We start from the raw sequence: 15,902 nt of genomic DNA on the forward strand, positions 1-15,902 counted from the left end.
AGTTATGGCCGAGGAAGGCGTTTCATCTTTTCAAGTAACTTTCAAATATGAGAAACTTTATAAGTTTTGCTTCTGTTGTGGGATGCTAGATCATAACCTGAGCGAGTGCGTTGTCGCCATCCCTCAACCTAAATCTGAGTTGGAGCATGAGGTGTGGTTGCACGTCGTTGAGGTTCGGCATGATGGGTTCATATTGCGTGGAGGTCGCGTGTCTAGTTTTGCATGGGGGCAACCGAGAAGTGTTGATGATGGTCGTCGCCATTCTCTTGGAGGCATGGCCAACCTACAACAAGGAGGTACGAGGTGTAGAACAGTCAAGAGGGAAGGAAGACCCAAAACTTTGCAGGGCGGGGATCTTGTAATCTTTGGTAAAAAAAAGTTTTGGCAATCTTGTGAGAGCTTTTTTCTGATATTGTAGGTATCATGTCATTTCTTTCTTTCCATTTGTGTTTTCTTTTCACCTTACTAAGAGAGAAATTATTCTTTGAAACTAAAGCCTACTTAGCTTTGCTCAAAATACTCACAGAAAGTTAGTCACTGCTGTTGATTTTTCTTGCAGTTAGTTAGTCACTGCTGATTTTTTCCCCAATGATTTAGCATCTCACTTATTCATTGTTATCAATGTATCTTTGTCGCTTGCTGCAGAAATCTTCTAAGTGAAGCCTGGGCCCCTAAATTAGCAAACTAGCAAAGAACATGAGCAACTTGAAGTCATGCCTCTTCTAGAAAAATCTATGGATACTGAAAGACTAGGACCTGGAAATTAGTTTTTCAAATCAAGAGAAGGTGGAAAAGGAGGCCAGATTGTGGACAAAGTTGAAATTGCAGTTCAAATTACACACAACCAAACTGGTGTCACTATTCACTGAACAAGTTATTTTTCCTCTTTTCACACTTATTTAATATGTGAACCCATCTTCCATGTTTCTGAGGCTTCTTTGGAACATAATATAGTTGGAGACAATTTATATTTTATACGTTAGAAACATATTTTAGTCTCATGTTAAGTAGATCCAAGATTCAAACTTAACTCACAAAGTGTTTCTTCTTTAGGAATTATTATCCCCACTTAACTCTTCCTAGAATCAGAACCTGAAATACTCATTTAAGAAATCTTAATCCTGATATTAGTATACAATTGAGAGGCATTTATTTCATAGTTTCTTAAATCCTCACAGATTAACACTATGGATTTTACTGCGACAAATTCACACCAAACTCATGCAAATGAGAATTGAAGTGCATGGTTAAAATGCATTATGTTAAAGATTCCCATGGTAATGATTTTGATGATTGGTGTTGGCCTGATCATCCTCCTAACTTGACACTTTGAACCCAGAGATTAGATCCTGGTGGTATGCTATGTTTTATTTTTGGAGTTCTGTTGGTTCCACTCCTCTTTCCAAATGGAATGTGCCTTTCGTCTTCAATGGTCTTGAGGTTCGTTAATTTTTTCAAGGTTTATTTATTTATTTATTCTTGTGGTTTTTATCATGTTTTTGGAATTGGAATCTTCGTTTGCAAAGTTTTCAAAGCTGACACTTGCATCTCATGCATTTGGGTTAGGGAAAAGGGAAATAAATGATGTGCTTTGTAAGGAACTCATTATCACCAGCATCCATTTCCATGATAATGATTGATGATATGCATGCAGACCTTATGACCCAAGCATTTATCGTATATGCTGGAGAAATCATTAGGATAATTAACAATTTATCCACATGGTGACTCTAATCATCAATGACCTCATAATTTAGGATTATCTATGACACAAATGTTTCCTCAAAGCACTATGTCCAGCAGAAAATAAAATACATGTTGAAAATTAATAGAGGCCAGTATCATCCCACCTATAGGTTTCACACTTAGTGGTTCTGGACTTGTGGTCCCAGAGGCTAGAGTAGTAGCTTACTAGCTTGGTTGTTGTACTTGTGCCAAGTTGGACTTGAAAAGAAGGAGGATGGGAGTGTGATGAAAAATAACAAAACACTCATGAGTGAAGATTCAACTAATGTAAGAAGATTTTGGAATTTGGCAGCTTCCTAAGAAACCGTCGTGGTATTTACTTATTGCAGGTCCATGTCTCGAGTTGTTTGCTTTGGCATCTGAAATCTTTGTATTTAGTCAGTTTTGGAGAACTCTAGAGGTAGCTACTAGAGTGATGTGTTTAGTCTTTAACTTTGTAATTGTCTTTGATTTACTCGGAAGTTTCTCATTACTAAAGTGTGCCTAATTGCAGGTACTTGCCTAAAGTTGGTTTGGTATGGACTTTGCAGGCCATTGCTTAGTGGTAATATCATCTATTAGGATATTATCATGATTGTGTTGATTTTTTAAAAAATCATAAAATTGAGAACAACTTTCATTCAGGTGCTATTTGGTATTGGTGATTTAAATTGTAACTCAGTCATGATTTTGACTTGGAGTCTTGGACATACAATTCCTATATACAGGTTGTAGGAAATATATGTTAAAGATTTTATTTTAGTTAATTTTACCTTAGGAATGCTAACCACTGATCCTAAATTTAAGTTGGTTCTACTATTTATATTTTTGAAATATTTTCTATCTAAAGATACAAAACTACAGTTGAGAACTGTTTAGTACGGTAGTACCTAACTATTTTTCTGTTGCTCCCACGTTTTCTGTTCCCATTTCCCCCTTCGATGACCCATTTTTCCCCTTCATGACCTAATTGCCTGTTACTTTTTCCATTTTCCCCCTTCGATGGCCTAATCGATGATGTTTGTGTTGAAGGAGTACAGTGTGTTGCAATCGTTTTCCTCTTCAAGTTTCGTACTTCGGATGATCTCACCGTCTGCGTTGGAGAAGGTTTGGTGGAAGGTGAAGACTGTGGGTTTCGGTTTGATTTCGCCAGAGATCGTCATATTTGGCAGGCTCTCTCACTATATATTCTCTGATGTTTGGGAGCAGTTGATGAAAATCGTAGTTGTTGCAATTTCGACGAAGGAGAAGCCAGTTTCTTTGATTACTCATTCCAGTGATTGTGATTGATGCATGATTTCGTGATTGAAATTTTTCGCCAATGTTAAGCATTTCATAAGTGAGGTCAATTTCGTGTCAGGTCACAAAGAGCTGGATTAGGGTTAGGTTGTTCAAGGAGATTGGGGAAGTACCTACCATCTGTCGTCACAATGAGAGCACGATCAGAAAGGGGTGCTGTTTTTGGTATTATTTTGGATGATTAGTGATGCAGAATTTCGCCACCATGTCATGTACTTCTCCAATCGATTTTCGTAGTGCTTGAAATTTCATCACAGAGGTGTATATCTTTTCAAATATAATTCCACTATTATTATTTAATATAGGTATTTTGTGAATATTTAATGTAGGAAGTTGAATAGTTTTTGACAATACAATTGTTTTACTTAAGTTTTCAATCTTATTAGTTAATATATTTATTACAAAGATAATTTGTTATTACTTAATGCATTATAATACTTGCAATCTTTACTAATGTATTTAATGTAATGGTTCAAGTGTGCTTTACTTATATATACTAGAAATTAAACCCGTGCGTTGCACGGGTTTGTTTTTAATTATATTTTTTTATTGTCAGATTTTATAGATTATAATTTTTTATAAAGAAAGACATTAAATAGAAAAAGAGTCATTACATTACATGTTATTTCCTTCACTGCTGTCTTAATTTATTATTTTATTTTATAATTATTTATTTAATGGCCTTTAAAGATTGTAATTTTATTAAGTTTTTAGAGTTGCTACACGATTGCATATATGGGTTGCCTAAACGACCCATGAGAAAGTTTGTTCATTTCTTTCGATTGCATATATGGGTTGCCTAAAGAGTCATTACATTACATGTTATTTCCTTCGATTTTTTTGTTCATTTCTTCTTCGTCGCTTAAAATTGCTTTGCCTTATTAGCTTTTGTAATGTGATCTTCAAAATTATAACAAAAACAATGGCTTATAGGCTAAAATTGATTTTACCTAAGATTATTAGGCTGAAGTTTTTAGCTAAACCGTGAGCTAGGCCTTCCTTCTCAATTTATTTTTCATGTACATTTTCATATACTTTTTTTACTAGTTTTTAGTGTTTTATTATCAAGAGGGTTACTCAACGACACTTATAAGATGTGGATCTAGGGTCCCAAAGGGCAATTCCGTAATGCACAAAGATAATAAACTAACGCACAAGCGTGCACACTCAAATAGACACTCAAGTTGATAGATCCAACTATAGTACATGATGTAAAAATCCTAAACCACCAAAACTCAACAAAGAACCAACTGACAATTTGAGCGGAAATGAGCTTGTATTTTTTTCCTTTTTATGCTGCGCTCCAAAATAAAACAACTTAATCGACTCTTGTTAGGCTGTTAGTTGTGCAACAATCTGCGAAGCCAATAGGGTGGCTTCACCGGCACCATGGTGAGGTCAAAACAAAATCGTTGGGAATCTAGAGAGAGAGAGAGAGAGAGAGAGAGAGAGAGAGAGAGAGAGAGAGAGAGAGAGAGAGAGAGAGAGAATGTTGCCTTTTTTACAACCCAAAATAAGTATAAAAAAACTGAGAAAGGAAATGAAAGCGACAGTAGTGGAAGTGAACACAATGGAGGACACAATGAGCTTGGCCACAACAACGAAGGAAAAAGAGGAGGTTGAGTTGATAATTGGGCGTAGGAGGTAGCAGGTGGGGCGATAGGCACAACGAAGTCGATAATGGTAAGGTGGGGCGATAGGGCACAACGAAGTCGACAATGGTAAAGTGGCAATGAGGCGGTGGCAGAACAATGATGAAGCAACAGTAGACAGGGTGGTTGGAAGGTGGTGTCGTGACAGAGATATGGACACCAATGATGGCCAAGACATGGAACGATGGAGAAGAAACCACACTAAAGTGAAATAAAAACCCCACTTATTTAGGTAACAAATCCACATAATGTGAAGAAAATTTCACCTATTATTGGAGAAACATCTACCACACAAAGGAAATTGACTCCTTGAGGTAGCGAGTTTTTGTTTACATGACTTATATGGCAAGATGAACCTAGATAATATTAATCAGACTCTGTTGGTTGTTATCTCAAAATTTTAAAAAATCATTGTTTGTGTCCCAGAAATCTTTCAGAATATGATTTTGAATTATCAACTTCGATTTTTTTGTTCATTTCTTCTTTGTCGCTTAAAATTGCTTTGCCTTATTAGCTTTTGTAATGTGATCTTCAAAATTATAACAAAAACAATGGCTTATAGGCTAAAATTGATTTTACCTAAGATTATTAGGCTGAAGTTTTTAGCTAAACCGTGAGCTAGGCCTTCCTTCTCAATTTATTTTTCATGTACATTTTCATATACGTTTTTTACTAGTTTTTAGTGTTTTATTATCAAGAGGGTTACTCAACGACACTTATAAGATGTGGATCTAGTGTCCCAAAGGGCAATTCCGTAATGCACAAAGACAATAAACTAACGCACAAGCGTGCACACTCAAATAGACACTCAAGTTGATAGATCCAACTATAGTACATGATGTAAAAATCCTAACCCACCAAAACTCAACAAAGAACCAACTGACAATTTGAGCGGAAATGAGCTTGTATTTTTTTCCTTTTTATGCTGCGCTCCAAAATAAAACAACTTAATCGACTCTTGTTAGGCTGTTAGTTGTGCAACAATCTGCGAAGCCAATGGGGCGGCTTCATCGGCACCATGGTGAGGTCAAAACGAAATCGTTGGGAATCGAGATATATATATATATATATATATATATATATATATATATATAGAGAGAGAGAGAGAGAGAGAGAGAGAGATAGAGAGAGAGAGAGAGAGAGAGAGAGAGAGAGAGAGAGAGAGAGAGAGAGAGAGAGAGAGAGAGAGAGAATGTTGCCTTTTTTACAACCCAAAATAAGTATAAAAAAACTGAGAAATGAAATGAAAGCGACAGTAGTGGAAGTGAAGACAATGAGCTTGGCCACAACAACGAAGGAAAAAGAGGAGGTTGAGTTGATAATTGGGCGTAGGAGGTAGCAGAAATATATTATTATTTTATTTTTGGTCAAATATTTTATTATATTCTATACAATTTAATAATAATTTATATTATTTTATTATATTCTATACAATTTAAATATTTGATCTCTACTTTCCAAAAAAAAAAAAAAATAACAAATTTGATCTCTTGGGTTATGGGCTTAATTTGGGTTGATTTCTTGAAGGTCCAAGACAAACCAACCTTCCACAACACGAGAACGCATATTTGAAAGCCGCGATTCGTAGGTTCTTCTGAGAAAATTCAAAAATACTGAGAGCTTCTTCACCTTGGCGTGTCTCTGTTCTGTTGATTCTGAGTGCTGCAAGAAACACAAACAAGATAGACAGAGTTACGTTTGATCAATCATCAGAGAGATAGATGCCACAAGGTGATGGAAAAAATGCTTTCTCATTTTCATTCTGTTGTTTTTTTATTTTTCTTTCTTTTATTTGTTTTTGCATCTCATTGGTTGATGAATTCTGGAGCACCCCATTAACGTTTAAGCTTCAAAAATCGATTCTTTTACGGGATTTTTCAATCTTTATGCGATTGTCAATGATGGGTCTGGTGCATAAGAGAGTAAATTTGTTTGGTTCAAGATTCAGTGCTCTTCCTTCTTGTGATCATGAGGAAAATCCATTTCATTTCAATGTATAGCCAAACTTGCATTGGTTTGTATTGTTGCACTCAATTCAACAGTGTTATTTGTGTTATTTCTGTTATCTTCAGCTACCAATTCTCTTGATGGTCACTGTTATTATCATAAACAATTCTCTCAGTGATTGTGTGTTTTTTTTCTTTCTTCTTTTCTTTGAAATTTTTGAATGAGGGAAGGAGGGAGCGATTCTTGATCAGTACTAAAAACCATGAAACTTCTGATCTGAGACTTTTTTTTTTCTTATTGAGTCCTGTCTCCTGTGTGCTAAAGATTGTAACTCTGTTGATGCTGGTGATATAAAAACTGAACTTCATAAGAAATAGCTCACTATTCATTTGATTCCTGACAAACACTTTATGTTCATCCATATTTGTGAGGTATAATGATTCTGTAGCAAGAATGAATCTTCTTTCATTCGTGATTCATGTAGGTATAATGCTCTCTTTTGTTTGGTAAACGTGCTTCCTTTGTCTCAATGGTCTAAAATCTAAAGCCTTTCTCAGGGATTAAAAACTCTCCACCAATGATTTAGTGTGTGTTTGGATATGAGTTGAGTGTAAAGTGAATAGACTTTCATCTCAATTGATATCGAAAGACACACCAACTCTGTTTGGATTTCCATTGGGTGAATGTGAAAGCACATTCTCTCAATCCAACAAGTGCATTCTGTTGGGTGAATGTGCATTGGGGATTGTGATCCTGATTTACGGTACCAAATGTTGTTTTGAGTTGAGAAGAATTACGTTCACTTTTTATCATGAAGTGCGTGCTAACGTCTATTTGTATGTGTTCTAATGGATCTCCAAACATAGCCTTAATGTTTTCTTGATCTGTGCATGTGTGTATATATGAACATGTGATGATTGGTTTTCTGATATGTTGCATTGATGTGAATATAGATACGTTGTGCTTGGTAGATGTGAGTTACTGTTACATATTTTTGACAAATTCTGGGCATGGTACAGGCACATGGTCTTGAACTGCATATGATATTGATAAGACTACGATCATTGTTGAAATCCCTGGGTGATGATGGCTAGTTCTGGTCCTTCAAGTGCAGAAGGAAAGTCAGTGGCAGTGGATGCTGCTGTTACGAGGAAGCCTCGGATTCTACTAGCTGCTTGTGGAAGTACTGCTGCTGTAAAATTTCCAATTCTTTGTCACACTTTTTCAGATTGGGCAGAAGTAAGAGCAGTTGTCACAACTACAGCTTCACGTTTCATTGATAAAAACACAATTCCAAACAATGTGGTGGCATTTTGTGATGAGCATGAATGGATTTGTTGGAACAAAATAGGGGACAATTTGCTTCACATTGAGCTTTCTACATGGGCTGATATCATGGTCATTGCTCCATTATCAGCAAATACTCTTGCCAAGGTAATCAAAGTGATCAAAGTTGACAGATTTTGATTCTTTCTCTCTGCATTGCCCCATGATAAAAATGTTACTGGGCATTAGGCTTGTCTAAGATTTGCATGTTATACAATTCAAGTGAAAGTAATTCTTGTATTGCAGGAGCATAGTTATTATTTCTTAAATACAGTAATAATATACAACCAATCAAAAAATGAACATAATTTTAAAATAACTCAAGTAAAAGTTTAATTTCCTTTCTATTGTTTTTTAAATGTATCTTTGAAATTTTGATTGGTGATACTTATTGGCCCTATGCTATGCTCAAGCAAGAATTGTTAAAGGGATGAATCCACCATGCTACATATGTTCCTATTCTATCATATGTAATGTTCAGTTTTCATGTTTACACTTGAATTGGGAAAATTTACGCTCCTCGAGGAGCACATACTCTTTTATTTAAAAAATGATGACACATGACCATGTATGGTAACTATGGTTAGTTATTCATAGAAAAAACTGTTACTTCTTACAGCATGTTTGGATCATTTTTTTTTCTTCAGAATCAAATCTGCAATCCAGAAGCTACCCATAGAAGCTTCTCCGTATAATTGATTCCGGATATAGAATCAACTGTAAAAGTATTTCCAAACATGCACTTAATACTGCTTTTTTCGAAGAGTGTACTGAATGTTCAGTACTTCCAGAGGACTGAAATTTTGATCATTGAATAGGGGCTATGTGCAGGTTACTATTTTAAGCACATAAGCAGTTGAGAATGGTCATTTTCTTCTATTTCTTATGGAGTATACATGATGTTGCAGATTGCAGGCGGGCTGTGTGACAATCTACTAACATGCATTGTTAGAGCATGGGACTATAGCAAGCCAATGTTTGTTGCACCATCCATGAACAAGTTCATGTGGAGAAACCCTTTCACAGAGAAGCATTTCATGTGCATTGAAGAGCTTGGCGTTTCTCTCATCCCGCCGGTTACGACGAGATCAGCTTCCGGGGATCATGACACTGGTGCAATGGCTGATCCTACCACCATTTACTCAACTGTGAGATTCTTCTTTGAGAGGCAGATTCTGAAAAAGAAACCCGGTATGGTTTAGCAATGTTGACAATTATGTGAAAGAAAATGCCTTGGCCTCTAAGAGTGTTCCTTGTGCCCCTGGTTATAGCATGTTTGGATTAGCTTCTTTTTACTCCAAGTCAACTCTTATAGAAGCTTCTAGTCAAAATTGATTATGCCTTTAGTTGAAGAAGGATTTCAAAACATGCTCTTAGTTGTAGTTGTAGATCAATGTGCATTCTCTTAAGCTCTCTCACACACATTGAAATGTGTTCAGGCGACATCATTAGGTATGAAATAGTATCATACATAAGATTGTTTCAAGGTCGATAGAATGACCTCAAAATACACATACCATTTTTGCAGTTATATGAGTCAGGAATTACTTAGCGGAAGCCGGTTTTGGGGGTATCTTTTTAACTAATCTTGTGAGATGAGTATGTTAAATGCGGAATGCAAACTGAGTTTAACAGTTCCACTGCATTGCATTTATCACATGCTATGATTCTGATCAATCAGACAATAAGCTAGTTGTTAATTTGTGAATGTAATGATGGCAGTGGATACAGGATGACACCATGTTACAAATAGCTTGTTTTGGATGAACTTATTTTTCTCCAAGAATCAACCCTGAAATTTAGAAACTACTCACACAAACTTCTCTGCATAATTGATTTTGGCTTTAGAATAGGAGAATTTCCAAACGTACACATCATTGATCTTTTGGACATAGATATGTAATTTCTTTATTTTGTACTTTTGTTTATATTATTCTTTGGATAAGCTTTCCTCACAAAAGCTGAAGCACTAAGAGAAGCAAAGTTCTACCAATTAGAACTTTCATAGTTTGTCCCTATACAAACTTGAGTTAAACAGTTGCACTGCATTACAGCACATCCTTAACAATCAGGGTAAAAATCTAGTTACTTCAGAGTGGCCCATGAAGGCGGATACAGGAAATTAAACAAATCCTCTAGTACCTATTTGATCTTCTTTTAAAAACCAGTATTAAAGCTCTGTTTACTCCATAGTGTTGAAAACTGAAATTGGATTTTTTTTTAACAAGAGGAAAATATTGGATTTGATTTCCAATAGGAGTTATAAAAAACTAATGATTGAGAAATTGTATATAGATAATAGAAGTTGAGAAAGGGATGAAGTTCAGTCTAGTGTTTTCTTCTTAGGCTCTTAAAATGCATATAAAGTATAAACTTCGGGTAATCATTCTCTAATGTGAAAATTCTCTAATCTTTGAAAAGTGCAAAATGTAATAATAATAATAATACTCATAGCTGTCTTCACTCATAACAAAGTTTAGAATGAATTCCAAGCATGGTCTTAGTTGTAGTTGTAGATAAAATGAGTATTGCCACGTTTTGCTACTTACTATCAGCATATTTGTTTTGATATTGAGAAAAAATGTAAAAGTAACTTTTTTTCATTACGTAAACCGCGGGTTCGACTCTAGTCACTACAACGAGTTAGGACATGCTTGTGGGACCTTTAGTTACTTACAGAGATATTTACAAATCACATATTAACACAACATCATCAGCAAGAATCAAACACACAATCTTTTGAAAGGAAGTATGATCCATCCTTACCAACTGAGACAATATATGAATGTAACTTTTATTAATGTGACAAATTTGATGCTTTTTTACATATCATTTTCAACCCGCTTTGAAAGTTAACCAAACTTTCTCCCAATAAAGAAAAGTGCTAAGTAATAACACAGTATTTTTTTTACGTTCCATATACTCATAGCTGTCTTTTGTTTTTTTTTTCAGGGAATACTCATAGGCCATAGCTGTCTTTTTCTTTTTTTGAAACTAAGCCATAGCTGTCTTTACTCATATCTGTATTGGGAATATTTAAAAAAAAAATCCAAACCAAGAGAGAAAAATTCTAATTTCTAACTTTGAATTTCAAACACTAGTGACCTGTCTCTTTCGATGCATAAATCTTACTTCAAAAATTAGAAACTTATTTTAATATCATGATCTACCATGATCTAATCTAGTGATTTAATTTAATCAAATTAAATTAAAAGCATATAACAATAATTAAAATTCCCACTCTTCAAAAACTCATCTTAAGTTCACATTCATTCAAGTCCAATCGCATCCACCCAACATTTCCTCACAAATGCCGGCACCCGTGACGCCGTTCCTCGCGGTGTTTGCCCTCCTCGCATCCGCCGCAACAACCGGGTACCACAACCACACCGTGGGCGGCGCCGCCGGGTGGTTTTTCAACACGACCACCAGCAAGCCCTCCGCAAACTACTCTTCTTGGGCTTCAACTCAAACATTCAACCTCGGCGATTTTCTCAGTAAGCTCAATCACTATTTCATTTCCTTTTCCCCCTCTTCTAATATCATTTACACGACGTCGTTTGCTACATTGAAATTAGTCAAATTACCCTGTTTGTCTTCCGAGAAAATGAGGGAAAATTGAAATTGAAACATCAGAAACTCGAAGAAAAGTGAAAAATTAGCTCAAAATTGCACGCAACTTTCCAGATTTTCCTCAACTTTCTCGGAAACCAAACACAACAATCTAATTGCATTTGAATTTTCAGTTTTCAACACGAACTCGAACCAGACGGTGATTCAGACATACAACGAGACCGTCTACCGGAACTGCACCGCCGACGATTCCGACAACGGCACCTTCATATACAGCGGCGGAGGCGCTAGTTTTAGCGAGGCGTTGACTGTTCGCGTTCCGTTGACCATCGTGGGACCCAACTACTACTTCTCCGACGCCGCCGGCGATGGTATCCAGTGCCGAAGCGGTATGGCATTCGAGATCAAAGTCCAGCGGGGACTCGGGTTGCCGCCGAGCCTCAACCAGCCGCCGCCTCCGCCGTACGCTGAGCCTCCGGGTCCTGATACCGCTCAATCTCCGCCGATAACTGTGGATCAGTCACCTACCGGCGCGGCGTCTGCTTGCCGCGCTGATGTGGCGGTTTACGGCTTCGCTGCGGCGGTGTTGCTGTTGAGGTTTTGGTGAGGAACATGTTAGCGTACTATAAGTGCGTAGCATCGGATATCTTCTTTGTCATTTTCTTTTACTTTGAGGAGAAAATCATTCTACTTTTTAAGATTGTTGTTTAAGATTGTGAGTTTGTGACACAAAAGAGTAGAGATTAGAGAGTTAAGACTTAAGATGACAATTAAATATTGTATAATGTTATTTAAATATCTTTATTTAGTTTTATTAATATTATGCGCAACTATTAAATTTTATCTTAAATAGATATGAATATAGTTGAGTAGATATGAATATAGTTGATAGAAAATAGTTATAATTGGTTAAAACGAACGGTGATGGGAACATAACTCAGCCATATGCCTAATGCTCTAGAATTACCATTGCATGCTTCTGTTGTGAAAGAGAATTAATCAACGGTTAGAATCAACAAATGGTTTTGCTTTGAACTTTCCCTCATGCCACCATTTAAATAAAACATATAACCTGATCCGATCTCAACTCATCTCTATAAGTTTGGAAGTTAGCAGCAATGTAGTAATCTCTAGACTTGGCTTATCTTCCTCTTCATATACTCCAAGAACGAGTCCTTACTCCTTAGTATAAGCCTTTTATTAGATTTCATGTTTTAAAATATTTTGTCTTTGGTGATGATGCCACATATAAGCCCACTAAGAATATGACTCTAAGTATAAATTTGTATTGATTTTTCATTAATGAGATAACAAAAAAATTGATCGGTCTTTCTTTTTAATTTTTCTTAATTTAGATCTTAGGGTTCTTCCTTGATAGGAATTAGTATCCTATCAGCTTGTTGCCACTTGGTGGTTCTTGAGCTTATTCAAATTATACTTTCCATTGATTCTTTTGGAGATAGACTTCATTTTTATGACAAACACTATGCCTTCAGGTAGGAATAGGATTGTAGAAATAGTAACCTAAGTATTTTTGAATATCTCACAAAATACATTTATTCGATTTAGGTCCAAATTTATTAGAAACTTGACGCTTCACAGTTCCAAATCTTCACAAAAGACATACTAGGTCGTCTCTTGGTCCAAATCTCATATGGTGTCTTTGACGAGTACAAGTTTGAGTGAGTTTGGCTCTGATCACCACCACGAGTCAGGGTAAGGTTTCATGGTCATAAATCACTTATAAAAGTATTTACATATCGTCCACCAATACAACCATCACATCAACACGCAATCTTCTGAAAAACAGAGAAACGATGATCCGCCATTGCCAACTGAGCCAACATATGTTGATAGCTATGAGAGTAGCTTGATAAAAAAAAAACTTCAAATAAAAATAGAAACCACGTGTCCATCATTATGATTGTTAAGAAGAAACTTCATCTTTCCTTTTAAAAGAATACTAGTATTTTTTACCTGTGCGATGCACGGGGGATATTCATTTTTTTATGGCGTAAAATTTTAAAATATGTGTTATTATTGTTATATGTATTAAAAGATAATGGACAATGATATTAATATCACCCACACCTATCATTATCCTCCCCCATGTGTATCACACTTTAAAGTGTGTTACATTTTTTACCGTTACACATTAGGGTGGTTGGTATTAATAAGAGTGTGTGTAGTACTTTTAACAATGACCAAAGATAATTTACAGATTAATAAAGGATATAGTTTAATTTTAGATGTAAGAACATATTAATTTGTAAATACTTTTTCATGATAAATGTGTTGGTTTTTGTCTTGCAGAAAAGAAACTATTATATATATATATATATATATATTTATTTATATGTGTTTTTATCTTATTTATGTTAATCAATAAACATATAAAATGAAATCTAAGAAATAAAAGGGAGTAAAAAAAGAGAGAAAAAATGAAAATATATAAGAGTTTTAAGCTAGGCAAATTTGATGTGAATTTAGATAATTTTCATATAGATTTTTATTTTTTGTTTCATGTAGAATGAAAGTAACCTTCCCCTAAGAGAGATAAACTCATAATGATATGAATGTTCTCGACTCGAATCCTTCAAAGAAAGACGTCTTACCCAAAAAGAAAGTAATTTTCATTTTTCTCTGTGGAGGTAACAGTAGTTTTCATATAGAGTAATTGTTTATTGAGCACAAAAACATTAAAAAATGGAAAATATAAATAGGTTCTGACTCGGGAAGTTTTAATTCAATTCCTAGTATTGTGATCCGTGAAATACATGGAGATATTCATTTTTGTTTATAATGTGTATTTTTTCATATTCTTAGTTATTTTTATAGATTTACTAAAAGAAGAATCATGAATTAAAAGAATACAATTCATTTTAAATATAAAAATTGTTGAATCTGCTTCACATTGGTGCTGTCATGCCTGAAGCCGATGAGTTTAGTGGATGTTCTTGGAAGTTTATGCATCTTGGAGTTCTGGCGGATTTGTTTTGCGTTTTTTTAAGGCAGGGAAAGGTTTTTACTTAGATATCCAAATAACTTTACTATGGAGTATGTATATGAATCTCACATAGAAAAGAAGAACTTACCTAGAACAAATTGGCGCCCTTGACTGACTAAATCCCAAAATAATTTGTGCACTTGGTATTTTCATCATTGCACCTTGAATTAATCTCAGTTGCAAGGTCTTCAGAACTTACACTTAAGCTACTTAACGCTCAATTCCTAATATGCTTCCACCAAACATGGTTCCTTTCAACTGTGTACCCAACCTCGAACTCCATCATCAACATCGCAAGTTTTTGGTCTTACACGGATGAACTATCACAACTAAAATTTCTTCGTTATTTTCTTAGCTTAAGTACACCACCATCTGGTATGCGTATAAGCCTCAAAGTGTACACACCAGTTGATTGCCTCTGCAATTTTTATTCTTATTTTAACAAAATAAACCTAATGATTTAGGGGAGTCTAAAAAATTTAATATAATCAATCAATGTATGAAAAAGACTCACGCCGAATCGTGTAGCGCAACATTTATATGCATATTTGTCTTCCCATCCTTTTCACTTTCTATTAATCCACCTTTTTTCAACCAAATGCCCATTAACATCTAACATAAGAAAAGATAAAGATTAATAATAAACTACAATGTGGAGCATGCAATTGCTGTTGTATGAGAAGTAACCTAGCAAGTATTAGTCATTAGCAAAACCTGTTTTGCTAGATTTTTTTAACTGTTTGGTTAGGTTTTGGTTAGGTCTGCAGAATCCTAGAGGGTATTTTTGGCTGGTTTTGCTTTTTGGATCCCCTTTGAGGAGGGTGAATATCATGTATATCTCCTCATCTTTATTTCAATACATTTTCACTTTAAAAAAAAGTATTAGTCATTAGCGGTTGTCTGAATTTTAGGAAGTGGTAATTATCATATTTTGCTCCATAAATTGTGTCACTTGTAGTCTCTTTAACTTTAGAGATGTCCATTAAAGTAATCTTGTATTTATACTTTGTGACTCTACATTTCTTAGCAGATGTTTGAACCATAAAATTCTGAATCATATAAATTTGTCCTTCACACAATGTGTCACTAAACTGTGCTATTTGAATCCGGCCAAAGGTTTCATGGATCTTCGGGTGCTGTTTTATTTTCAAAATGAAAATTTCCAATTATAAAAATTCCTGGTTTTGTATGGTAAAAATAAATAGTTTGAATTAGGTACCATGAGAATGGGAAAAACTATTAAAACAGAATACATGTTCATGGATTAAGAGCAACTTAATACTATTAACAACTTGAGGTTTTTTGAAATCTCTTATTTCCCACACATGGAGCACACAAACTCTGAAATATCGGATACCTCACACAAAGTTTGG

General features: G+C 35.1%; 2 protein-coding genes and 1 long non-coding RNA gene across 3 annotated transcripts; all 3 read left to right on the forward strand.

Moving 5' to 3' along the window:
* Positions 1–359: 359 nt before the first annotated feature.
* LOC130728167 (uncharacterized) lies at positions 360–3,318 on the forward strand. The gene is made up of 4 exons (XR_009015590.1): positions 360–1,440; positions 2,076–2,146; positions 2,240–2,453; positions 2,766–3,318. It is a non-coding gene; the product is annotated as an uncharacterized LOC130728167 (long non-coding RNA).
* Positions 3,319–6,220: 2,902 nt separating this feature from the next.
* Positions 6,221–9,775, forward strand: LOC130732298 (probable phosphopantothenoylcysteine decarboxylase). The gene is made up of 3 exons (XM_057584376.1): positions 6,221–6,407; positions 7,643–8,057; positions 8,858–9,775. The coding sequence occupies exons 2-3, from the start codon at positions 7,707–7,709 to the stop codon at positions 9,149–9,151; spliced, it is 645 nt and encodes a 214-aa protein (XP_057440359.1). The 5' UTR covers positions 6,221–6,407; positions 7,643–7,706; the 3' UTR covers positions 9,152–9,775.
* A 1,417-nt stretch (positions 9,776–11,192) lies between these two features.
* Positions 11,193–12,360, forward strand: LOC130732299 (early nodulin-like protein 18). Its single transcript, XM_057584377.1, has 2 exons — positions 11,193–11,446; positions 11,696–12,360. The coding sequence occupies exons 1-2, from the start codon at positions 11,260–11,262 to the stop codon at positions 12,127–12,129; spliced, it is 621 nt and encodes a 206-aa protein (XP_057440360.1). The 5' UTR covers positions 11,193–11,259; the 3' UTR covers positions 12,130–12,360.
* The last annotated feature ends 3,542 nt before the right edge of the window (positions 12,361–15,902 follow it).

This window comes from Lotus japonicus, chromosome 1 (genome assembly GCF_012489685.1).
Source record: "Lotus japonicus ecotype B-129 chromosome 1, LjGifu_v1.2".
NCBI classification, from domain to species: Eukaryota; Viridiplantae; Streptophyta; class Magnoliopsida; order Fabales; family Fabaceae; genus Lotus; species Lotus japonicus.